This window comes from Engystomops pustulosus, chromosome 2, assembly GCF_040894005.1.
Source record: "Engystomops pustulosus chromosome 2, aEngPut4.maternal, whole genome shotgun sequence".
NCBI lineage: Eukaryota > Metazoa > Chordata > Amphibia > Anura > Leptodactylidae > Engystomops > Engystomops pustulosus.
In genome coordinates, this window is record NC_092412.1 from 219747997 (window position 1) to 219775715 (window position 27719).

The 27719-nt window shown below is 39.6% G+C and overlaps 1 protein-coding gene across 8 annotated transcripts in view; it reads left to right on the plus strand.

The window, feature by feature from the left end:
- RAP1GAP2 (RAP1 GTPase activating protein 2) overlaps positions 1–25849 on the plus strand; it is a 517296-nt gene extending 491447 nt beyond the window's left edge. For 7 of the 8 annotated variants that reach the window (XM_072138202.1, XM_072138206.1, XM_072138204.1 and 4 more), the window contains 9 exons: positions 3084–3170; positions 3320–3454; positions 7608–7745; positions 8726–8838; positions 10870–10983; positions 13874–13991; positions 16112–16229; positions 18497–18579; positions 22983–25849. In XM_072138202.1, coding sequence (XP_071994303.1) covers positions 3084–3170; positions 3320–3454; positions 7608–7745; positions 8726–8838; positions 10870–10983; positions 13874–13991; positions 16112–16229; positions 18497–18579; positions 22983–22985 — 909 coding nt within the window. In that variant the 3' untranslated portion in view covers positions 22986–25849. The remainder of the gene's footprint in view (positions 1–3083; positions 3171–3319; positions 3455–7607; positions 7746–8725; positions 8839–10869; positions 10984–13873; positions 13992–16111; positions 16230–18496; positions 18580–22982) is intronic. The other variant, XM_072138205.1, reaches the window with a different exon arrangement.
- Positions 25850–27719: the final 1870 nt, after the last annotated feature.

Genomic DNA, 27719 nt, shown 5'->3' on the forward strand with positions numbered 1-27719 from the left:
ACTTTACTTGATGTTTGTCTTGTGTCTGTGCACTTTTTCATAGTAGCGACCACCGTACAGTTGTCTTATCCATTTTAGCACAGGGCTGGGACTTAGGCAGGGACAGAGCTTGTGGGAAGAACAAGCTTCACCCTCCTTCACTGTATTCCAGAATTGTTGATTTGTATGTTTGATTAAGCAAAAAGTTAAATATTTCTGTGTATTATTCTTGAATTTTAAAGAACAATCAAAATCAAGTGTGGGTAAACCAGGGACACTTACTCATTGCCTCCTTCCTTCTAAAATCAACTTTTAAAATTATCCTTATGACCCCGAAGGCTCCAATGGGTTTTACCAGAGCCTCTCCCAGCTTCACAGGCCGTTACATTGTCTCCCCTCCAACCGTATCCATCAGCACTTCCCCCTCCCTCTGCCTGATCTAACCTCACTGTATCAGAGGAAGTTTAAACAGACAATGGGAGGGGAAAGTGTAGCAGCCTGTAAGGTTATAGAGGGGCTCTGATAACAACCCCCAGAGCTGTTCAGGCTCCTAAGCATAATTGTAAAAATCTATTTTAGAAGAAAGGAGGCCGTGGGTAACAACTATAAGAAGATTACCACAGTCTCTGTGCCACTGGTTTTATCCTTCTTGATTTTGATGGTAGATTTCTTTTAAAGTTCCCAAAATGTTTCAGGTTCTAGTTTGGATTTAGTTTTCCATGTCATAGTGATAAAACTATATTGAGCAGTGGGAATCGGTTCAACAATCTATGGGACCACACAAGGAAATTAAATGATACCTATCTCTGTACATTTGTGGTTTATGTAGTAAGTGAAGTTGGTTATGTTCTCTTACGTTCCTTTCCCTCCCAGACGTGCATTCACTCATGTAACCCGTTCCAGGAGGGACACCTGCCCGCAGCCACCACAGACACAGAGAAGCGAGCAGGGCATGACTCAAAGAAATTAACAAATTTATCCTTTCAGTCCATTTCCCTGTACTCTGCAGGGAACAGACCATCATTTGGAAAGAAAATGAGTGCCAGCTTTTGGCAGTCAAAATATTAGTCATGGCTCTCCCTGAGCTGTCATAAATGCGTCAGCATGTCAGCTACCAAGCCTATGAGATCCTGCAGCGCCCATAGAGATGAAAGAGAGGCAGGGAAATCTGAATACCAAATGCGTTCGTTATGTCTCACACTTTCTGATTTCTTACCACTGGCTCCTGCTGCTTGAGTATGTATTGCAAAATTCTTTATTAGGATCATGTAGTGTTTGTAATGGACCAAACTGTACCTGAGTCATGTCTTAGTATAGTACGGTGCCGGCTAAGCATTAGAAGGGCAATGTACCTTACAAATGAAAACGATACAGCACAACCTGATTCACAGCAGATTAAAAAAATTCACAATACTAAGGAGCTTGGAAGTACATTTTCAAGGGTGAAAAATATCATAAAAATTTACAAACATAGCAAATTCTAAAGATATATGGGATGGGTAGAAAGTTTCCAAAGTTCTATTCTGGTTTATAGGTGTGGATTATGCTTGGAAGGCTGCCATTGTACCACTCGTAAGATGCTGCTTGGTACATAAGACCACATTATACACTCATTGGGGGTCATTTACTAAGGACCCGATTCACGTTTTCCCGACGTGTAACCCGAATATTTTCGATTTGCGCCGATCTGAATTGCCCAGGGATTTTGGCGCACGCGATCGGATTGTGGCGCATCGGCACTGGCATGCACGCAACGGAAATCGGGGGGCGCGGCCGAACGAAAACCCGACGGATTCGGAAAAACCGCGCGATTTAAAACAAAAAATCTGTCGCGGAGCTTGCACTTACCTTCACTCAGCCCGAGCCGGTAAACTACAACGCGTTCCGATGCTTTTCAGCGCAGCAGCGCCACCTGGTGGACGGCGGAGGAACTACCTTAATAAATCCCGGCCGGACCCGAATCCAGTGCAGAGAACGCGCCGCTGGATCGCGAATGGACCGGGTAAGTAAATCTGCCCCATTATGTACATTGTACAGAATATAAGTATCACAGGAGTTAGATTCAATTTCTAATGTTTAATTCTTGCGCTAAGAGTCACTTGTGTCTTCAGTTTTTCATGTCCACTTAACATAACTGTGGAAAGTCACACATGGTCATTATGGTAATCTTACCAACACTATATAAGGTCAGCGATAGTGAACCTTTTAGAGGCCGAGTGCCCAAACTACAGCCAAAAACCTACTTAATAAGCTGGTTATTGCACACTGCTCTGCCACAGCTTTTAACCGTATTGGCATCTTGAGGGCACCAAAAGATTGAAAAGAAGAAGGGGAAGTTTGGAACCCAGTCCTGTCTACTGCTCGTTATTCCTCCTGCAGTCCCAGGAAGGTCAGGAGGTGCTTCTTTAAAATATCACTGAACGCAGCACATCCTGGGCAACCCAGGACTGGCAGAGGAGGCCTTGAGAACTCAACATGTCTGGCAAACCCTGTGCTGAGAAGACGTGCCATAGGTTTCCCACCATTGCATTAGGTGGATGTTCTACCTCTAAACATCATGACTAAGGCTATATTCACACAAACATATGGGGGCCATATATACGGTCGACGTATATACAGCATATATATGTCCCCCATACATCGCAATGGCCTCACGGCGCCATACGGGAGCGGTATTGTGCAGCACACCTTCGGCACCGTATCGTTCCGTAGAAAGACAGGACATGTCCTATCTTTTGACGGAATTTGGTGCGGGTCTATATGTTAAGCTATGAAGAGGGGCGGGGGTGACAGCGCTCTCCCCCTCCTCCTCTCCCCGGCGCCGGTGTGAACGCAGCCTTAAAAGTATTTTTATTATAATGATTCCAATAGAAAATTGTACAGCAAAATCAAATGTAATCATGGGGCAAACCTTTTATTAATACATATCAAGGCTGGGGCCCCAAACCATGGACAACTGCCCCTTTATTCATTTTTTTTTTCCTATGGTCAATTTCTACATTTTTTGTCCAATGTTACTAGGTTATTAATTTTCCTGACTTTATAAATTATGATATAAAGAAGTTTTATAGATAACAAATGTTGTACTTTTCCATTCTTTCCAGAATGCTGAATTCCGTGAATTTTTACTGACCAAGCTCATTAATGGTGAGCATGCTTGCTGCAAATCTGACAAGTTTGCTAAGCTTGAGGTAAGCATATCCTCTGCAGATATATGTAAAGGTTATCTGGTATATATACATTCTGATACAGTGGGACTTCATATAATATTGGTAGCTAAATTTTCTGGGATATTTATTTTTGTGATTGACATCTACATTTTTTCTTCTGTTTGGCCCAGGATCGGACAAGAGCCGCTCTTTTGGACAATCTTCATGATGATCTCCATGTGCACACACAAGCAATGCTTGGCTTAGGTCCAGAAGAAGACAAACTTGAAAATGGTGCTCATGGAGGTTTCTTGGAGTCTTTCAAAGTGAGTAAAGTAGAGTTGTGCACATGAATACTACCACGCCCGAAATAGAAGAAAATTATTTTGGAATTCTAAGGTTATTAGTGAGGGGTACTAATTGTACAGAATGGTTACATATACAACCTCTCTCTCTGGAGGATCTGTCCTGATCTGCATTATTAACACTTTTAACCCTTTTACAATGAACACTGTGCAGTGCTTCATTTACCCTCTGGCTGCGCTGCAGAGAAACTGATCTCTGAATAGCTAGATTTCCCAACAGTTTTCTCCATGACACCATTTACTGCTGCTGAACGTGATTGGCTACAGCAGTGACAAGACCTCCTACTAACACATCATCCCTGGGCCTTTAAGTGCAAAATTGGGGATCATGGCAGCATTTGCCTTTAAAGAGAAATTGCACATATTTATGGAAAACATATTTTATAGATAACACTGACCCATCATTACATCACTACTGACAATAGGTGATGTCACAGCTTATCTCCTCCCCCTCCCTGTACAATGACCTCTATATAGATAACACTGACCCATCATTACATCACTACTGACAATAGGTGGTGTCACAGCTTATCTCCTCCCTCCTGTACAATGACCTCTATATAGATAACACTGACCCATCATTACATCACTGCTGACAATAGATGATGTCACAGCTTATCTCCTCCTCCTCCCTGTACAATGTCCTCTATATAGATAACACTGACCCATCATTACATCACTACAGACAATAGGTGGTGTCACAGCTTATCTCCTCCTCCCTGTACAATGACCTCTATATAGATATCACTCACCCATCATTACATCACTACTGACAATAGATGATGTCACAGCTTATCTCCTCCCCCTCCCGGTACAATGACCTCTATATAGATAACACTGACCCATCATTACATCACTACTGACATTAGATGATGTCACAGCTTATCTCCTCCTCCTTCCTGTACAATGTCCTCTATATAGATAACACTGAGCCATCATTACATCACTACTGACAATAGATGATGTCACAGCTTATCTCCTCACCTCCCTGTAAAATGACCTCTATATAGATAACACTGACCCATCATTACATGACTACTGACAATAGATGTTGTCACAGCTTATCTCCTCCCCCTCCCTGTACAATGACCTCTATATAGATAACACTGACCCATTATTACATCACTACTAAGAAAAGATGGTGTCACAGTTTATGACCTCTATATAGATAATCTGTGACATCATCTATTGTCAGTAGTGATGTAATGATGGGTCAGTGTTATCTATATAGAGGTCATTGTACAGGGAGGAGGAGATAAGTTGTGACATCATCTATTGTCAGTAGTGATGTAATGACTGGTCAGTGTTATCTATATAGAGATCATTGTACAGGGAGGGGGAGGAGATAAGCTGTGACATCATGTATTGTCTTTAGTGATGTAATAATTGGTCAGTGTTATATATATAGAGGTCATTGTACAGGGAGGAGGAGATAAGCTGTGACATCATGTATTGTCAGTAGTGATGTAATGATGGGTCAGTGTTATATATATAGAGGTCATTGTACAGGGAGGAGGAGGAGATAAGCTGTGACATCATCTATTGTCAGTAGTGATGTAATGATGGGTCAGTGTTATCTATATAGAGGTCATTGTACAGGGAGAGGGAGGAGATAAGCTGTGACATCATGTATTGTCAGTAGTGATGTAATGATGGGTCAGTGTTATCTATATAGAGGTCATTGTACAGGGTGGGGGAGGAGATAAGCTGTGACATCATCCCCCCCTTCCTGCATCTATATGGACATCATTTACACATTAATGTGTGATCTAGAAAACAATTGGTACGGCAATCTCGATTAGCGGCAAAGAATAGGGTACATGTACAACCAGATATTTGAGGTACAATGGACCCCCAGTCTCGTGATCCATGAGGGTCTCACCATCAGGACCCCAACAGAACAGCAAGTTAGTTTAATTTTTCATGTGAGTGGCTGTACAACCCCTTTAAATTTAGTGGAGACATTCCCTATAAAAGCTATAAGTAGAACATACATCAATTATGCTGTATGTTCTATCTTTTCTAAGTAAATGGACCAGAATGCAAACTTATTTCCAGTTGACTTTAAGCTGAACATAGAAATGTTTTACTGAATAGAGCAGTTCCTTTGAAATAAGAAATATTTCCCATTAAACATGCACATATATATATAGCGCTTTCCCTAATTGACATCCCATGACCAGATGGCATGTACGAATACCGGGATAGCTGCCAGGACTGACATTTAACGTGGATCCAAACAGCTGCAGAATGGTTAATTAAAGAGTACCGCTCTGATTCCAGCTTCAGAACGCCGTCTCCGGGTTTGATCAGCATTTAAGCCCCTGGTAGCGGTGCCACTTTGGAAGATAATGGCTGGCATGGTCGTCTGGTGAGGTGTTTGCCTGTTAATAACATACTAGATGCTCTATAATTGCTTGGGATTGCAGTCCGCCTAGTCAGGCCACTTCCAATTAGAATCTCATTTGAGACAAATATGCTGTTCACTAAACTACAAAAATGTGCCCTTCACTTTCCTTATACGTACTGTGAATAATTTAATACATACATGGCTGCTTCATAAATATTACTTGACCTGACTGTGCAATGTGTGGAGTGTATATGTTAACAACTCAACAACACATGAAGGACCTATACATCGTTATGTTCATAAGGATGTATGAAGACTGCTCATAGGCTATGTGGTCAGTGCCAGCGCTATTAACTATGTAAATGCCAGCATGCGCACCACCATCTTGGGATAGTTTATCGACCCCCCCCCCCCCTCACACCCTGGTGGCATCATTTGGAAGCACCAAATCTTTGTCATGACAGATGGGAGTGTCAGGATGAGGGGTAGTGGACCCACTGAACCACCTCTGGTTTATACCAGAGCCCGCCGCAAAGCATGTTGGACTTGCTGCGGTGGGATATCACTACGTCGTTCCCCAAGCACGATTTTCCCACGGGGTGGCCAAGGCGAGGTACAGAATGGTAAGGCTGAGACGGAGTGGTGGACAGGCTGGAGGTCAGGACAGGGGGCACAGGATTGGAGTCAGGAACAAGGCAGAATGTCAGGGCTGGCAGCAGAGGAGTGAACTCAAGGATGGAATCAAGGTCACAACGGGAAAACACTATAAATGCACAAGGAAACAGGAGACAAGATTTCACAAGGGCACGAGGCACAAAGATCCGTCAGTGGACACAGAAAGGGGCCGTCAATTTAACTGGGAAGTTACATGCTACAATAAAGATATTTCGGAATTTCAACCGAGCCTGCTCTCAAAACTCTCAACTATCAGTCTTTTTTTTTACAGTACTTCCCTACATGATATATTCCTCTGTCCTATTAAAGTAAACACTTGGTAATGGCCTTGAAATGATTACATCATTCTGGATAAAAGGTTTTGTGTTATTACTATAAATAATTTTATAGGGATGAAGCTGCTGAGATTCCCTCCACCAGTCATTGCTACACTGCAAGGGATAAATACTGTATATGCTGGAATATAAGCCAAGGTACCTAAACATGATTTCTCCTTCCTAAAGGTCTCCTCTATCTAAAATAGTCCAGTAGGTTTAGCTTAGTGAATAGCGAAGCAATTTCTGACAAAAAAGAGCTGATATGAAAACACCTTGACCTGGATCGAGTACACCAACTGCCTATACTGTCTGCAGGAGCGTAACTACAGTGGTAGCAGCTGCTATGGGGCCCGCAGTGTCAGGGGGCCCTGGCATCTGACCTGCATAGCTAAAAATGGAGGATGTTCACCATTATATACATGTTGTGTGGCACATTGCACAGTATAATATGTATATAGCAGTGCACATCTTCCACAGTACACAGCAGCTCAGACAAGAAATGGAAAGTGCTCAATATCAAAGTGTCTTTTTCTAGAGACTTGTTATATATGTGTAAAAGGCCACGGTCAGACAATGTGCTGAGATGAGGATACAAATGATTCTGATGACAGTATGTTTGAGAACAAGCACATGTTCCTCTGGTTATACATGTTTGGATTAATCTTTAGGCAGTAGACAATGCCGCTTATCTGATAGCAAACACTGCCCGGTGGTTTTATGGTCAACACATAAAAAAATCTATTTATTTTCCTCTTTCTTTTCTTTGTCTAAGAGAGCGATCCGGGTACGCAGTCATTCCATGGAAACTATGGTGGGAAGTCAAAAAAAGCATCAATCCGGGGGGATATCTGGGAGCCTAAGCGGAGGCATTGTGCACACAACTGCGGAAATGACCAAAACCACCTTCTCCGTAAGCATTGGGAATGTAGAAGTGTCTCCTGTACTGTGTGTTCTCTTTATATGCGCAAAGCTCATCTCCAGAATTGTTTTTGACATCTTTATTCTCTTTATTTTTAAGTCATATGTACATCTATTACATAGTCATTGGAAATAAATGTCCTTATTCACCTAGGGAATAATAGGTTTGAGGGTTTTTTTGTAAAATGACAGATAATCACATGCCTGAATATGGGCCTGTTCTACCCATAGTGTTTTGTGCAGTACAGACCTTGAAATAGTTGCAGTTCCTGGCACACAGCCAAGATTTGCAACTATTTTCCTCCGTACACCACCTCCACTCAAAGTGGGCATGGAGGGACTTGAAGAAGTCTTCCTTGAAGTCTTCCTTCCTTGAAGTCTTCCTTGACTTCCTTGACTGCTCCCGTACACTGGCTACAGCCTGCACGAGAAACTGGAGCAGATTATACAGCAATTGTCCACTAGGTGGGAATTTTTGGATTTTAATGGAAGATCCCACCACGAAGTACTGTAAATGTTGGGTTAAAGATTTTTTTTTTTAATACGATCCACACCTAGTGTTAAGGGCTCTCTGATTGAGAGTGCTTATGGACTGGCATCTAAAGTTAAGTGAATACACCTCTTTGATCTACTTTTTTTTATTTGCTTCTTTTGTACAATTGGTCAGCAAAAAGGTTATACAGTAGTTTGCAAATAAACAAAAAATAAGCAATAGATTATTGCAGATTCAGACAATCTTAGAATGCTAAGATTAAAGGAAATCTACCATCAAAATCAAGCATAATAAACTGGGGACACTTAAGCTTCACAGAATGCTACACTGTCTCACCCTCCCTCCAATCCCTAAGTATTTTTTCCTGGTGTGGGGCTTTTCTGTCACTGGTTTATCATGTTTGATTTTGATGGTAGATTTCCTTTTAGTTTAATACAAGGCAGATAATAATAATAATTTTTTGTGAATATGTTTTCCAGCCCCCCACAGTGGTGACAAAGACACAGTCCAAGAGCCCCATAAAGCGGAGATCTGGTCTCTTTCCTCGATTGCACACCGGAGCTGAGACACCGTCTGAAAGTCGAACTCGATGGTAAAGCTTGTCTTGCATGATAAAATCATTAGACGTAATATTTACTTATATCAGTTGTATCAGCAAATTTAAATTTGAAGAAGAACCTTAAAGGACATCTAACACCAGGATGAAGGATTGTAAACCCAGCACTCTGACATACTGGTGTGTGCCCCCTCTGCCAGAATCTTCTCTTCCATTATCGTCTTATGCTATTGTTTTTACATTAAAAAGCTTTAAAAATCATGCAAATGAGCCTGGGCTCATGGGGCTTTGTGCTCTATAGCTGTTAATTGAGCCTGGAGCCCCTCAGGTGCATTTGCATAAATTTTAAAGCATTTTTTGCAAAACACAAGGGCATAAGGAGCTAAAACAAGGGCACATTTTGCCAGAAGGGGCACACACCTGTATGTTAGTGTGCTTGGTTTACAATCTTTCCAAGATGAAGGTAGTAGATGGTAGATTTTCTTTAATTTTCTACTTACAAAATCATGTCCACTTGAAGAATTCTCCTACCATCTTCATGAAGGATCTGTTCATGAAAAATCCATTGACTTTAGATTAAAAATGAGATGAAGGATTTCAGTGCAGCAACTCTATGACTTTGGCTTCAGGTATCTAAGACAAAGCAGCGGGGGCATGAGTGCTCCAGGGGGCGTATATTTACCAGTGCAGCCGGAGCATGGAGGGGCTCCTGAGACTCCCCCCAGAGCACTTGCAGCTCATATATATTTTTAAAACTGGATTTTTCAGACAACGGAACCTATAAAAACAATTTTAACAAACAGATCCCGTATCAGGATGGGAAGAGGATTCTGCAAGTGGATTTGCTTTTGTAAAAAGAAAACAGGCGATAGATTTTGCACTGCATGACCTCTATCAATGTTTTTTTCTACTGATCACATTCTCCAAAATGACCATACATATTTCTTAGTTCTGCTCTGCCTGTCTGGTCCTTTGTGTACTCTCAGCATTGCTCTTTTCTGACATTTATAAATGTTATATTTCACAGCACCTTATTATAATAACTAGTCTGTGTCTGTCATTGAAGAGCATTACTTTCTATCAATGTACTTCACACATGATTTTCCTGGAAACTGGGAAAATGTATGGAGCCGCAGAACATATGATTGGCTGCCGCTGTATAGAATCTTTGTACCATGAATGTAATTACTACAACACTGGTGGAAACTAAGGATAGACTGATGTCTACTATAGTAAGAACTGCAGCATAGATCTTCTTTCTGAAAGGTCAAGATAAAAGGGGTTTTCCCACTTAAAACAAGGATATCCACAGGATAGGGTTTAACTTGCTGATCGGTGGGGGTCATAGTGATGAGACCACCGCACAGATCACGACACAGGGGGTCTGATGTGATCCAATGTATTCTGTCAGACCCCTCATCGAACCCCTCATCCCTCCCCGAGATAAGCAGAGAAGCCAATTGATCTCAAAGGAATTGAAGGAGATTGCCGAGTATGGCGCTCCATCACCAATCTCTGTCAGCTCCATAGCGATGAATGGGGCAACCTGGCATTGTTTATTTGTTTATCCAAGGCCTCCTACTTTTTAAAATCAAAATTATGCTAATGACCTTGAAGGTCTCTGGGGGTGTTACTAGAGCCCCACCGTGATGAGGCTTTATAGTCTTTTACAGTGTGCAGGAGCACTCACCCTTCCACTGTGTGCTGAAACTTTCTCTGCTGCTGTAAGATTACATCAGGCAGAGAGAAGAGGCAAGTGCTTACAGAGCAGGGGGAGACAGTGTAACAGCTTTTTGAAGCTGCACCATGGAGGGGCTCTGGTAACACCCCTTTTAGGAATATGGCCATGGATAACAAATATAAGAAGATTACCATGGGCACAGTACCTAGCTCTATGAGTAAGCGTCTGCTGAATCCTGATGGATTTTGGTGGTTCATATCAAGTATTTTCAAAGTTCATTGTGTTTTTATGTTTTCAAGAGGATTGTCTTCTAAATATGTGTTTGGATGGTAGATCATTTATATGCTGCTTGTAGTATAGTAACTTTTCCTCTCTCTAATTGACAGTGATAGCATGTCCGCCACACCGAAAATTCAAGATTGTGCCCATTCATCACAGGATGTGAAATCTGAAACCTCATCTAATCCCAGTTCTCCGGAGATATGCCCCAACAAAGAAAGGTAATGATAATACAGTCATTTTGTGTAGCACTGAAGCCAAATAATTACAGAATGATGGTATCTGAGAAGGTTGAGAAGATATCATATCTAAAAATATGTAAATTTCAATGAAAAAAATCATTTGCTCCTTGGCCCAAACAAAAAAACGTGAATCATTGTATACAGTTTAAGGGAAGCTGCCAGCAGTTTAACCATAGCTGCAGAGAGGTATTGGCCATCCCTGGCGATCTGTGACCGAAAATCTAGCTCTGGTCTGTACAGGACACTGATAAACATGAATGTAAGTTCCTATATTGGACAGTGACTCAGTAGCTCACCCTCTGTAGCTGGTCAGATCTAATTATTGCTAATAATTATTCACAATTTACATCTGCCAATATACAAAGGTTAGATGTGCGCCATATAAATGCTCCGCCACCTATAAGAGAATCAATATTTCATTGTAAGACGCATTGATTTTAAATGAGCGTTGTGTTACCAGGTGAATTAAAACTAGATAAATCAGCTCATTGTGTTGTTACACATCGATCCGAGCATCTTCCAGGGAATTACATGAAGTTAGGGAGTCAGAAGATGCTGGAATAAAAATATAAACTCTATCCACAACTCAATGTTAAAGCTGATGATTGAAAGCAAAAAGCAAAAAGTTTTTTTAGAAGGCAAAAAACAGAGATGTGAATTGGGTACAGCTTGAGAATGGGTTCCAGCGCTCTAATCAAATGGAGCACTTCAAGGGACTTGTAGTCTACAGTAAGTCTACAGCAAGCTTTATCCTACATTAAGTCTAGAGTGTGTAATAGTCTACAGTAAGCCTACCGTATACTCTAGTCTAAAATCAGTCTTTAGACTAAGTCACTTGCCAAGTCTACAGTGTGTACTAGTCTGCAGTAAGTCTGCTCTGTGAAAAAGTCTACATTAAGTCTGTAGTATCCTCTAGTCTAAAGTCAGTCTTTAAACTAAGTAATTTGCTAAGACTACAGTGTGCACTAAACTACGGTAAGTCTGCAATATTCTCTAGACTACAGTAAGTCTTTAATGTGTAGTAGTCTACAGTAAATCTCCAGTATGCTCTTGTCTACAGTCAGTCTTTAGTATCCACTTAATAAGTCTACAGTGTGCACTACAGTCTACAGTATGTCCTTATTTAGTTGGCACCAAGTATCACACAATAAAGGAAAATACACATATTGCATCAGTTCAGGATCCTTTGTCTCTTACCATTTAGTATTCTATAGTATTTAGAATTCTCTATCATGTAGTATTTTTTCTCAAGTATTCCACTGTTGAATATAATTCTTCTTCCCGTTGCCTTACAACTGCTCTGTAACTACCTCTGGCTAAATCCTGGTAGTGATCTACAAGAGCTTGTTCTATTCTCCACTGGGAAATATCCTCTGCTGCTCTGTACAAGCTCCAACAGTTGTATTTATAATCAAATAAAAAAACCTTACAGAGAAAAAAATATATTTTGCCTTCATACACATTATATTTAACCATTTTCAAACACAGTTCAGATGGTATATTAGCAATCAATTGCAACCACTCATGTAATCATTAAGGTCACCAAAAGAGACCTGTCTATTAAAGGATTCTGTAAGATTAAAATAAAATATTGTTTTGCTTTCAATCATGTCCTAAATTTCCAAAAATTATAACAGTGCTGTTTGCACTGCAATTGAAATAAATAGTGATCCTTCCAGAGTAAGGCACCATGCACACAACCATATTCTGGCCTGTTATATGGCCACACAATTTGCGGCCATATCATGGTCCTTATGGTCCCTTTCCTCCTTCCAGCCGTGTTCTTGCTTGGCTTGTGTGCATGGATAACATGTATGCTTTAGCCAGTTCTTCTCTGGCTTCCAAAATGCTTATGTCAACATAGATAAAAAAGGTTCATGCCCTTGTATAGGTTAATAAACTGGGGCACATTGACAGTCCCAACTCTGAGTAAGTGCTCAGATCAGAAGACAAACCAACAGAGAGATACAAGAGAGAGAAAGAGACAAGTGGAGTCAGGATAACCAAGATGGCTGCAAAGTATGAAATAACGAGGCAAAGCGTAGTCAAAAAATTAAACAAGGGTCAGAACACAGAATGTAGAAGATAGAACCACAAGTTTCAGAAGACCAGTACAACCAGCACCTGGGTGAAGGGAGGAGCAGGTATATTAGGAGTTTGGAGTATGGACACCACCCCAGCTGCTGATTGGGTAGGCCGTCCATAACCCACACCTGACACACACACTAAACTCCAAGATGAAACCACTCAGCTTTCCACACAATGCACACCCAACCTAGCCAAGGGAACTAAACATCATATCCCCAAGCAGTGCATCTCAGCGTGTGGTTCACAAGATCGGAACCCTGCAACCAGAACCCATTTAGAGAGTTCTTGATCTTTTAAAAGCCATATAGACATGCATGTTAGTGTTTGGTTTAGGAGATCATTTTAAATTTACCTACAAGAAAATGTTAAGTAAATGGCATTGGCCAATGGCATTTATTTAAAGCCTATACTTGTGACTACTTGGCTTTTTATTGCTCTCCGCTCTCCTGCTCTTTCTTGACATTCAGGAAATTTAGCATTCACTGTCTGAGGCAGGTCAGTAGGTTGACCAGAGATTGGTTGAATTGGCATTTCTTGTTTATAAAATAACCAACAAGCAGAAATCAGCGAGGAGCCACGAATCACATAATAGGAGCAGTTGAGGATCAGTTGTGGAGGGTATAATTTTTTTTTTATTGGTTCACGTATATACATCATTTTAAAGATCTTTAATAGCTTCTCAGAATTTATACAGCTAATTTGGTAGTGATCAATGGCCTTAAAATCAAAATGTTAAGATTTTTGTGTTATGAATTTTTCCTTATATCATTTTGTTTTTCAGGCCGTACATCAAGCTGAAAGAGAATGGGAGATCCAACATCTCCCGCTCTTCATCCAGTACGAGCAGTTTCAGCAGCACAGCTGGAGAGAGCGAGGCTATGGAGGAATATGAGAGTGTGGTGCGTATATTAAACAGATACTAATGTGCCTTGAATGAATGCCTTGTGTTCATAGAAATTCAGGAAATCCAATTTTTCCACATTGATTTGCCTTAAAGCGGGGTAGAACATCACTAATGTTCTGTTATATGGTTTAGTAGAACAAGTGGAGATAAGGAGCAGATCTTCTCAAAAATGTAAGACGACCCAAAACTTAAATAGACAATTATAAATATACCTTCCTTCAATACACTTGGTAAAATTGGTAATTTGAGTATTTGTCTTAAAATTAAGCTGTATGTGTGTGATTATTAGAATTACATCCTACACATGATATTGGGCAGTGTTAAAGGGGTTTAGGGCCTAACTTTCATTCATGGGAAAACCCCTTTAAGTACTTATTCCATGTACCCCTGGACGGTATAGGTATACAGTATTTTATTGAGACTAGGCACTTATGTTGCCCTAATACCCATAGGCAAGTGTCCCATGGGAACAATGGATTGGGCAACTGGGAATGTTGAAATCCAGAAAATAGCCCAGCTCACTGCTCCTTCTGAAGGTACCTAGTCATAATGTTGGATTAAATGGAGTTCAACAATAGAACAAGCTTTATGATATCCTTTATTTGCACAGCAATTCTAGCCATAAACTCTTCAGCTAATATACATGGTCTGGTTTCACGAGTTAACAAGTTTCAAATGCTAGAATACAGTCTAGCCATGGCAAATACTAGTGGTATCACACACTAATCTGACGATACATCACAGTTACCATTATGATCAAGATCCCAGACAACATTAGTGAACATAGCCTTAATGGGTTTTCCAGAATTCCTAGTTAGCTGTGCATGGGTCCAATGACTCCCACCATTTACAGGCAGGCTCCAGGTGCCTAAGACCTAAAATATTGTTGAGACACAGAAACTAGGAGCCATAGCAGGGTAAGTACATTTTCTTTTTTTTGGCGTCCCCACCCCGCATGGTTTTCCAGAATTCTTGGAACTTTAAACCAGTCCAGATTGGCATCAAGGTATAATTATTTCATTCCATTTACAATTCTCTAGTTTCCTAGAACAGTTAGTGAATTAATTGTTACCAGCATAGACACAGCGTAGATTGCTACCAAGTAATGTAATGCAATCTTCCTTGGACACCACACAAAATTATCCTGGAGGCCCAACCTGCATCAGCCTCTAGTAAATAGTTTTTGTAGCCTTCAAATTGGGTTGTCTTCTGCTTGACGTATAGATTCCATTGTTGGGTTAGAGCCTTGGCCCACTGGAGGATCCTCTGGTACTTTGGTGGACCAGTCCAACAACAATTGTGATCATCTTATACATCTTAACAGACATGATCAGCACCTAGTACCTAGTATAAAAGGCACTCTGCCCAGATCATGCTCTACACTAACCCTGAACAAGCAAGGAATGCAGAGAAAAATTAATTCTTTTGTAATGTGGTTTATTCCAAGCTGACTATAGCATTTTTATAAGATTATAGGTACTTAATAAAATGTATGTAAATTAAACATTAGTATATACACCAAATTGGGGGGGGGGGGCTTAGTCAATTAATTCACATAATGAAAAATACAGATCATCGGAGTCATTACTGTATTGTTCCAGTAACATAAATAGGAAATATTTTTTTTTATAAATTGCTTAAATATTGTTGGAAACTCCCATGGCACTGGAGAAGCAATATCTTCTTACTAGGACTGTTATGATGTATCTAATTTGAGTGGTCTTCACAGAATTGACATAACCATTAGAACGTCTTCAGCATTTTGATGCCAGTTTGGAATACTTAGTGTGATGTATTTCATGTCAACTTGTATCTGAGACAAATGTCCAATAACCGGAGTAACTGAAGTCAATCTATAACATTTAGGGCTTATTTAATATAATGGTTCAATGTGCGCAAATCTTCTGGTAGCCATAACAACAAATGATTTTATGACTGCTTAGGGGGATAAAGGAGAGCAGAAAATAATACAGACTGTCAGTTTTTTTTTTCTTTGTAGGATATTTGTGTGCATTGCCTTATACTTGTAATAAGATCCAGCAGTTACTTTTGCCTTTGTTGAATGAAAAACAGAAAAAAAGGATCTAAATCTATTTTTACAAACATTTTCCACAGGGCAGCCAACCTCTGACAGCATCACCCTACAGACAGGAAGTGTTTGCCTACAGTCCGTCGCCTAGCCACGAGAGCCATACTCCCACTACCCCTGTAATCATGAGCAGGAGCCCTACAGGTGCTTCCCTTATTCAACTTTAAGGCTATAGGACTTTAAAAAGGAGGCTATTTGCTATTTATAGCACAAGTTTATAGAATGGTTTTACATTTAGGGAAATAAGTTGGTGCTTTTAAAATGATGTTAGTTTAAGGTCTGATGAGATCTGACCTAAACTCTTCCTTAATGAAGAGTTTCTTGGATGCAATATGAACTCATATAAATAAAATAAAACTAAACATTTTTTAATTCTAGAAATGAAAAGGGCAGGTGATAATTGTAATGTTTGTAATCTACTCAATTCAGTAAAACAGCTTCTTCCTGCCTTCTTTCTGCTTCTTTCTCCTGTAGTGAGCAGAGTATCTGAAAGCTTTTTAAGGTTCATCTATATTAGACAGATAAGGAAGCTGATAGTAACTAAAGGGGAGGGGGGGGTCAAGATAAGAAGAATCCATGGGATATGGAAGAATATGTACTTGGCTCCCGATTGACATGTTACCTCTAGTTTTGGCACCTGCACCTACCTGGATTTCTAGGAGGGTCACAGGATCTGTTTAAACCAATGACTGGCCTCTTGGACCCAGGGTATCACTTATGTTTTCCAGAGGACTTCACTTCCTGTGTTATCCAATGTTCTTCTGCTCATTGATGAAGTGGGACTCATGACCCCCCTGTACTTCCAGTCAGATGCATGGCCCCAAAACTGGAAGAATCAGAGTGATAGAGATTCTAGAAGTATGGGGTCAATATCCATCTTTCCATATCTAGAGTATATTTTCCCTTAATGTTTGAGCTCTTTAAGAAGATTGGACTATCCGGGGACTGTCTGTAAAGATTAAAGTCATTAGAAACTTTATCAGGTCCCTTTATCATTCAGCTGTCAGTGGATACAGGGCAGAAAGCCGATTTACGCAAGCTGCTTAATACAGAAAGAAAGGCAGAGGAAAAAGAAGGACACAGTGACAGATTTCTTTCATAAAGTATATTACGAAATTCACTATTATCATCTGAACTATTGATTTATGGAATTTTGTCAAAAGTTTAGTTATTCTTTTATTTCCTTTTAAAAAGTTATACCCACCTTATCAGCCTCCATCTCCTGTTCTGATACTGCCTTATCTTTTTACACTCTCTATTCCTGGTGAAATGGAGACATTCTAACATGGGGGACATATAACCATTGTAGCCAATCACTGACTGTATTTGGCCAACTCTCTGGCCAGTAATTGGCTTTAGTGATTACACATCCCATCACGAAAGGTCATCACCGGATCATGATTAGAACTTGCCAGAGAAACAGGTGGGGTTGGAATTGGAGATGTGGTGAATTACTAATGAGATTAGAATTTTTGTACAACAATTTGAGCAGATATATATATATATATATATATATATATATATATATATATATATATATATATTTATAATTGGATAAGCCTTTTTATTCCTCTGCTGAGATACCTGTGTTTAAAGCCAGAGGTCTACTTTCAGGTTATTCCACATTTGTTAACTGAGATTAAATCCTATTTTGTGTATGAAGATGCGGAAGATAATTTGGCTCCACCAATGTGAGAGCTTTGAAAAGAAGCTATAGAAGACTGATTTAAAGAAATGCTCAGGGGAACTTCGAAGTAGATCTTTGGACAACAATATTTAAGCACAAGGATTTTTGCGGTGTTTTAAAAAGGCCACTATTATTTTTTATGATTCGCAACTTAAATTGTAACTGCATCTATTAAACTATTTAGTCCAGGGAAAAGGAATATGCATATATGTGTTCCAAGGGGGAAAAATCAAAAATTATTACCTCTAATGCCACTTTATAGAAGGCGGCTCCTTTTAAGTCTATGCTAAGTTAATTACCAACTTTCTGGAAGTTTTGCAACATGACTTGGGATAAGCCACCCTTGGCCTCTTACTTAACCAAAACATTTTTGTGCTCTGCTAATGAGTGACAAAAACTATGATACTGCAGCTATCTGCAGTTGACATGGTTTTGCCTTCAAATCAAGGTTTGTCCCAAGGCTTCTAGAAATTTCTTAATTTATTTAATGTTAGCCCTGGAGGTATAGTTTTATTTTTTTCACCCAAGAAAATCTCTCACTCATATCCCCTTACCCAAATTTTTAGTGACCACACACCTGCAAAGGGGGTCTCCTCAATATCCCTCGCAGGGGATAGTCTATGATTTAGATCTACTATAATTTGACAGTACAGAAGCTTCCCACACAAGGCCGGAGGGTGAATGAAGTCGTAAAATCACCTCTGATCATTTTTCCTTCTCACAGATGTAAAGAGTAGAAATTCCCCAAGATCCAACCTCAAATTCCGTTTTGATAAGCTCAGCCAGTCAAGTTCCGGCTCAAGTACAGTAAGTAGCATTGTCTACAGATGTCCAACCCTAGGCAGCATGGGCGAGCTGTACTATTGTGTCTTATGAGCTGGGTTGTGAAAGGTTTGAGCGTCTAACATAGGTAATACAATAGTTTCTAAACCTATTATCCATCTTGCCTGTGCAGTGACTGGCTTCTTCCATCCTTACATGGAAACCAAACTCCATGACGTTTTCATCTATGGAGTTTATATGTAATAATATCACTCCTTGTCATATGGTCCTATGTTCTGTTGCATGAAAATGGCCTCGTGAGCCATGTAAACGATCCAGTGCCTGAGAGCTTGCAACATAAAAAGCAGCTTAGTATCAACAAACGCATCTTATGACTTAAAGCTTCATCATTTTGCTCTAAATTGTTTTGTAGCTTCAGTTACTTTAATAGTACCTAAAACTTTACTAACCTTCATAACTAACCGCTGAGAGGTCCATCATCACTACCACTACCAGTCAACATCCAGCCAGTTTGACAGGGGGATCATCTTTAATTACTACATAAGATATAACATATCCCTCCATAGGCTACTTGTTTGGCTCAGTTGATCTACAGCGGCTCAAATCAGAGACAAGAAGGTGGACCACTACCATTCTGATATCCTAAGGATAAGTGGTGACAAAAATTCTCTTTATGCAAATAACTTTATGGAAACCACCTTTGATATTTTTGCTTCATTTTATTACTATTTTAGGACACACATTTTTTAGTGTTGAAACAAGTTGGCAATCAATAGATACTGTTAAGGAAACTATAAAGAACAGAAAATACACAACATATTCTGAATGTGTAGTATCACTCGTCACTTTTGATATTGCTCCCTGCCGGTGCTCTGCAGGTGGAGATCGGACTTGTTACATGACTTGTCCGTAAGTAGACAAGCCATAGTAGATACCTGCTCACTATCAGAGTATACTTAGATGTTTGTTCATGGGAAATAGGTTAAAGTTCAAAGACAATTCCAATAATTGAATATATTGTGAGAGATATTAGAGTGATTAGAGATATATAATATCTATAACAATATACAACATAAAAAAGGAACTAGTGTAGTGTGAAACATGACTTGGTAGTCTGGAGGGGGCGTAGAAGTGTGCACTTCAGTCTCTACAAGAGACTTACTGAGGTGAAGATGGAAAAATAAGTACCATATTTTTCGGACTATAAGGTGCACAAAAAAATCCTTTGAATTTCTCAGAAATCAAAGGTGTGCCTTATAGTCCAGTGTGCCTTATATATGAACCGTTATTACAGACAACAGCTGCCTTGAACTGTGCACAGGTCTGCCACCTGCTGGTCATTCATCCTTATAATCAGGTGCGTCTTATAATCCGGTGCGCCTTATATATGAACCTAGACATTTTAGCAGGCATCTATTGATGGTGTACCTTATACTCCCGTGCGCCTTATAGTCCGAAAAATACTGTAGATTTCAAATGTTGTACCACAATGCTACACTCCCAGATTAAACACACTGGGGCACATTTACTTACCCAGTCCTGTCGCGATCCCCGATCCAGACTGTCCGACGAGGATGAAGTCCAGCGCGATTCACCAAGATCTTGCGCCCGATATCCTGAATGTGTAGCTTCCCCGCTGAGGTCCGCCGGAGTTCACCATCTTCTTTTCGGTGTACGTGAGTGCATGTCTTGCGACACAATTTGAATTTTAGTTCGAATCAGTCGGCTTGTACGGCGGCCACACCCCCCAATTTGTGGCACATGAAAGTTGGCCCAATTGCACCAAAATCTGATCGCGTTCGCGAAAAAAAACCCTGTCCGTGTGCCCCACTGTCAATTCTTCTCTCGTCAATGCTATCTGCCAACCTCTCACGCAGTGCTGGTCTCTCTGACACAGGCAGTGGCTATTACCGTCAAACTCTCATTTATTGTTGTTCATTCACAAACTACCAGTCTTATATACATTAGGTATAATAGATGCTGAGCAGAACCTTATCAGGATGAGAATGGTGGAAGCAAAGCAATCTGAAAAAATTGCTATAATATACAGTGGGTATGGAAAGTATTCAGGCCCTTTTAAATATTTCACTCTTTGTTTCGTGGCAGCCAATTGGTAAGATCAAAAAAGTTCTTTTTTTTTGCTCATTAATGTACACCCTGCACCTCACCTTGACAGGAAAAAACAGAAATGTAGATATTTTTACTAATTTATTAAACAAGAAAAACTGAAATATCACATTGTCTTAAGTTTTCAGCCACTTTGCTCAGTATTGAGTAGAAGCAGCTTTGGAGCTAGTACAGACATGAGTCTTCTTGGGAATGATGCAACAAGTTTTTCACACCTGGATTTGGGGATCCTCTGCCTCCTCTTTGTAGATCCTCTCCAGTTCCCTCAGTTTGGGTGGTGAATGTCGGTGGAAGACATTTTCAAGTCTCTCCAGAGATGCTCAATTAGGTTTAGGTCAGGACTCTGGCTGGGCCAGTCAGGAACGGTCACAGAATTGTTCAGAAGCCACTACTTTGTTATTTTTTTTTTGTTTTTTGTAAATAGTATGCAGACTTGCATTGAGGAGAAGTTTCCATTGGCAGACTCACCAAGGATCCTGCTGAGTTGGCTGGAAGGCCAGGTCGAGTTGTGGTTGTCCCACACTTCTTCCATTTAAGGATAATAGAGGTCACTGTGCTCTCAGAAACCTTGAGTGCTGCAGAAATTCTTCTGTAACCTTGGTTAAATCTGTGCCTTTCCACAATTCTGTTTCTGTGCTCCTTGGGCAGTTTCTTAGACCTCATGATTCTCATGTACTCTGACATTCACTGTGTGGTCTTATATAGACAGGTGTGTGTCTTTCCTAATCAAGTCCAGTCTTTTTAATTAAAATAATTGGACTCCAATGAAGGAGTAGAACCATCTCAAGAGGGGTCAGAAGGAAATGGACAGCATGTGAGTTAAATATAAGTGCCACAGGAAAGGATCTGAATACGTATGACCATGTGAAATTTCAGATTTTCTTGTTTAATAAATTAGCAAAAATATCTACATTTCTGTCAAGATGGGGTGCAGAGTGTACATTGATGAGCAAAAAATTTTTTGATCTTACTAATTTTCTTCAATGATTTAAATAATAAAAAATGTAAAAGGGTCTGAATACTTGCTGTACTCTCTGTAGGCTACATTATAATCACATGTGAGGCTTATTTCAATTCTGTTTCCATTATAGCAACAGAAAAACTAAATTCAAGTTGTTACTTAACTTTGCCAAAAAATGTTGATATCTGCACAGTTGTCAAAGCTTTTCAAATATCACACAAATGAAACATAGCCTAGTGTTACTTGCAGTTGTAGAAACACTCTAATCCTACTTCAAAGATAAATCTCATAGGGCTTCCACCAGTGAGATATTGATGACCTATCCTAAGTTGTTGACAACCCCTTTAAAAATCTGTCCACAATAGTGCCTAGAGGTGCAAGTGATGGCTCAGTAGGGATATCTGGTGCTCTTGTGACTCTACTAAAGGAAGATGCACACAGTAGTATGCTATGTGATTAGGATTTCTCATGAATTTCTGTTAAATTTGCCAAGATAAGGGTCTGTGTTACTTTATGTAATATCAGTTATAATGATGGTACATTATGGATCTGTTCTACATGAAACCATAATATAAGTGGATGCACTGTCCTCGAGCAACGTAATCTATTATTGAGTGATTTTCATGAAGTCATCTCAATGCATGGAGGTTCAAAATCCATGTTAAAAAATACTTCAGCATTGATACACAGGATTGGGTTTTAATTTCTTCCTCCCACAAAATTTGACATGAGAACATACCCTTAGGTCCGTTGTGCACAAAATTGTTCCATAAAACACACTTGCATGGGCAGGATTTATCAGAGTAAACCTTGAACTACTGAAATGAACAGTCTAGCAACAGTTCAGTCTAGAAGTTCTAGGTTGGGCTCGGTAAATCCACCATGCACATTGTATGCCAGAACAACCTCCCTTGTGGGCAATGGGCCTTATAAAAAGGAAGAAAAACCTGTGGTCTCATGGGTATGTGAAAAATGTAATGCTGTTATAATGGCGGATATAAATATGGATTACTTGACGCCTACCGAGTTGAAGAGATTTCCTTCATTTTCACTGTTTGCTTATCATTGAGCATTTCGCATATACGAAGTCTAGGCATCTAGATAGAAGATGTCCATATATTTTCCATTACTCTGCATTTCCTTCTGGCAGCTTTCTGTATGCCCTGGGTCTCTACTGTCTTCTAATCCGTCTTTGTCTTGCTGCGTATGTCATGGAGCATGTTGTTATTGTGAGTAATCCATAATCTCTGAATGCTATGTTTCAGCCTGATATTCTACACTAAACCTGTCACCTCGCTCATCGTTCCCCGTACTGACAACTGTTTATTTTTTGTTGCAGTGAGATGATGCCTTGTCGAATTGGATTTACCAACTTGAAAACTAGCCTGCGAGGGTATAGTCACTCCATGAATAGTTACTGCCACAATGCATTCATGGAAATGTTCAATTCCAAGCTGTTTCCCACCAATCAAAGAAAGACCTGCCATCTTAGTGCACTCCTTGTGTCTCGTGACACTCGTCTTGTGAACGGAGTTTATAGTATGACCTGTCTTGTCCAATAGTGGAATTGACTTTTGCCCAATTTTTTGGTTTTACTTTGTCTAATCAAAGAGATTTTTTATGTGAAGCATCCTACTTGCACGGTCTTTATAGGCAACAGCACCTGAACACCGAGTGCCAAGTTCATGAATGATATTCACTGGAATTCTTACCACAATTTTGGACATATTCCCAAGGGTGGTACTTCATGTTTGATACAGTGATATTACCAAATGCTGCTGTTCCATCTACCTAGATAGCACCTGAGAACCCTCATTTGGCTCTACATCCGCCATACAATTTCATTGAATAACCAGTTTCATTAAACATGGCTGCTTTTTCTGTATCTTATGCAATGTCTACGCACAAATGTATCTGAATGTGCAACGGCTTGAATGACGATTCCAACAATGGGAAATATTACCACAGATTAAGGTTCCTTGGCCTTTTTGACTTGTCAGGAGTAAAAGTAAGACATCGGCTTTTATAGATGTTATGCTACTCCTTGTATGTGTATGACGTTTCTTGGGGCTAAAATGGAATTCATTGACACCAGATAGTAGATAGTAGCCATATCACCTGGTGGCAAGAAGTGTCCACTATAAACCTCTCTTGGTATCAGGAGACCCTCAGTTGACATCATGTGTGCCTGTCTTGCATGCCTGATGACAGTAAACAAATCTTTGCATAGAGAACATGGATGGAATAATGGATTGTATTGCCATCTGTTTGAGCACTTTTTCTACCTCTGCAGAATTAGTAGTTGCTGTTTGATACATACCTATTCTTACGGAGCATGCCAGGTCTTACCACCAATAGTTCTAATTTGCTGTAGGAGCGTGGGGTGTGCTGAAGAACGGCCACTTAGGCCTGAGATTTATCAGACATGTCTGAGGTAAATCTGTTTTTGTAGCCCATGGCAACCAATCAGAGCTCAGATTTCATTTTCCAACAGCTGTTTATAAAATGAAAGCGGAGCTCTGATTGGTTTCTGTAGGCAACTAGAACAGTTTTACCTCAGACACTTCTGATAAATCTCCCCCTGATGTCTATCTTGGCTATGTAGGTATAGCTATGACATTTGAAAATTGTCTTGGAATCTGACCATCCCCACTTTCTGTGCAGAATCTTACATCAGTTTTAAAAATTGCAATCTCTTTTTGGGCACAGTGAGTGCCCATGCCACATAAAAGTATCATATAACCTCTCAAAAGTGGTGGCAGTCCCCCACGCTGAGCAGATTTGTCTTCTCTATGGTTTTGGACAATCTCTTAGATGTCTTGGGAGAGTTTCCATGGATATTTTTTTCTTGTCTTTCCTCTTGGTTGGACAAGTCCAGTTATGTGCAACAAGATGACCAAATGTTCATGAGAACATCATATTGTGAGAAGGTTTTAGTCACAATATGAATTTCAATCCATCTTCAACTGAGAAATTTGAGTCTTTAATTAAATTTGAGCTAATTCAAGAAACACATAACTGAATCTCCAATCCATTTTTATTAAAATACAAATACGGGGGATAATTTGCCTATAACAACCATAATTTAGTAGTGAATATTAAAATATGAAAGGTATAAAATATATAACAAAAGAAATATATAAAAAAATATTCAAACCTTCTCAAGACTCCATTTAAAGTTTAGTTGTCTTTATAAGTAAGTGTTAAAATAAGTGAAATAAATCTACCCGGCCCTTCCATTCCAGCGCTGACTGCCCATTCACCATTTCAGACATGACATTTGGGGAAAGATTACTGCTGCAACCAATCACAGAGCGTATCAGTGACCCTATATCCACAGGAAGAAACAAGGTCATTGATTGGCTGCAGCGGTGACCAGCCCTTAAACGATACGTTACATGACAACCCTACACTTATTTTTAGGTTTATAGTTTGAGTTGTTTTTTACTTATTTTTTTACTTAATTGGTTTTATATTTGGAATATTTTGTTTTGTCCTGTATTACTCTACATTCAATAGACTCTCTCTCTCTCTCTCATATATATATATATATATATATATATATATATATATATATATATATATATATATATAGACACATAGCTATGAGGTATTATACAAAACAGAGCTCCTAGACTGAAAGCTGCGGCACACTGAACCCTTCTAGACAGTGACGCACCGTTTCTTTTTTTGGTACTAAATTATTTAAAATAAATCTGTACACATGCATAATAAAAACCTTTAGTATTAAGTGATAAAGGTCAGTGCTGGATTCTAATGCATAGACATCTTGCTGCTCGGAAGGCTGTCATGTAAAATGTAATTTCTTTGTTAGGCTATGTTAATAATATGCAAATAGAAAATGACCCATAATAAGCCAAACTGTTTTTAATTTGCTGTGACTGCCCTCTACTGTTGGTCGGGAGAAATCCATGGGTACAACTAACGCTCACAGGTTCTATTCTATGATTTGTGGTGTTCTATACACTTTATAAATTGTATTAGACCTGCTTTATAGAGTACATTGAAATCTTCGCAAGTTTTTAAGATTATAGTGAAATATACCAAATATAATGAGTGTCGATTGGATAAGGAAGGAAATCTACCATCAGGATCAAGGAATGTAAAGCAAGCACACTAAGGTATATGTGCACGGCCCCTTTGGCAGGGTCTGCTCTTTTTATAGCTTATTGTGCCTTTGTTTTTTTTTTTAAAAGGGCTTTAAATATTATGCAAATGAGCCTGAGGGGCTATGTGCTGCATAGATGTTAGTTGAGCCTGGAGCCCCTAAGGCTCATTTGCATAAGCCTTTTTTACCTTTAAAAACATGGGTATAGAAAGCTAAAAGAAGAGTGGGTTCTACCAAAGGGGGCACACACCTGCGTGTAAGTGCGTTTGGTTTACAATCCTTAATCCTGGTGGAAGATTTCCTTTAAAGGGGTTGTCCAACCTAAAAACAGAACTGGTTTGGGTGAGCACTACTTCATAGGAGCTGGGTGGCCACATTTTGCTTATGGTGCGGTGAGACAGGGTGTGCTCACCAGAACATGCCCCTGCGCCGTCAGCTAGCCACAATTTGTGCCGATAGCTCATGGTACCATACATGTTTATGCTCACATAGACTAAGTAAAATAAATTTACTTGACCCCCACCTTTTCAGTGCTAACCAACCCACTGTTGCATCTACTATTTAGGTGTTGTACTTTTGAAGGACAAAGACAGAAGACCAGGCAGATCTCCTCTAATTCTATCTGGAGGTAGATGGGGTGATGTTAAATATGGGATATATATATTTTACTTTGTTTGATTCAGTAGTTTTATCTAAAAAGTTGCTTAAAGAAGACTGATTTGGGTTTGCAGTCTTCACTGTATTTATAGGGAACCTGTCAAAAGAAAATGGCCTATTAAACAATTACCAGTGTGTTGTCAAGTAACTGAGCAGCTCCTAGATGATGTTTCTTTCATGTCCTGGAGTCGTGTCATCATCCAGAAAATCAACTATGAAGTGGGATGTAAACTTGTTTTATGAAGTCAAGAAGGCGTGGTGTTTAACACTGAAGTCAAGCCTTGCCTGTCTTAGAACGCCCCCTTCACTGTAATTGATGGTCCTGCAGATCTCCTTAATTCTGGTGCATGATGTCAATCACATGGAGGGAGGTGTTCAGAGGCAGGGAGAGCTTGACTTCAATGTTACACTCTCCACCTCCCTGACCTTATACAATTAATTTTAAATTTGGTTTTCTGGGTGATACCACCAACTGGGTCATAAAAGAAACATACTCTAGAAGTTGTTCAACTGCTTGACAACATGCTGGTTCCCTTTAAGCAGCTTTTTATCTAAAATTCCTAAACTCGATGGTAGAAAACCCTACATCTCTGAACCCTCTCCTCTATCATCTGCTGTCATTCAGAAAGGCACCAGGCCACTTGCTTCTTTGAAGTCCTTTTAAACCATGTTGTGTACAGATTTTACCCAATGTTTACAGACTATTTTTTGACATTTCAATTTAATAAGTAAAGTTAACGGAGCCAAGAATTTCCACAGTAAAAAAAAAAACCCTCATTTTGAATTGGTATTTCAGACGCTTTGATTTTATTCTATTTATTTTGTGACATAGATGAATTGCTTTTGGCTTGAATATAATTTTATTCAATTTTAATCAATTGGTTCATGTTGTATTATGGCGAGGACGCAAATTTAGTTTTTTAATGCAGTTTTCGAGGCTAAGATCCAAAGGGAATTGAAACAAAAAGTCCCCTATAATCCAAACCAGTTTTAGATTCGAAAACTGCACCCAAAAAAAATCAACCTGTGTCCTTACCCATGGAGGTAATACTGGGCATTTTATTTATTTTGTGTAATACACTGTCATAAAAGTGATCAATATTAATGCAATGTTTATTTCAGCTTATTTTCTGTTTTGGGATTTTCAGGGAAGATAATGGAAATCTGCAATGTTTGATCCTATTGATTACATTATGTTTCAGTTAGTTGTTTTTTTAATAATTTCTTTCGTATTTAGCCATGTTTTTATGAATACTTGCCTACTGTTTCTCTTATGTTCTGTAGCTTCAA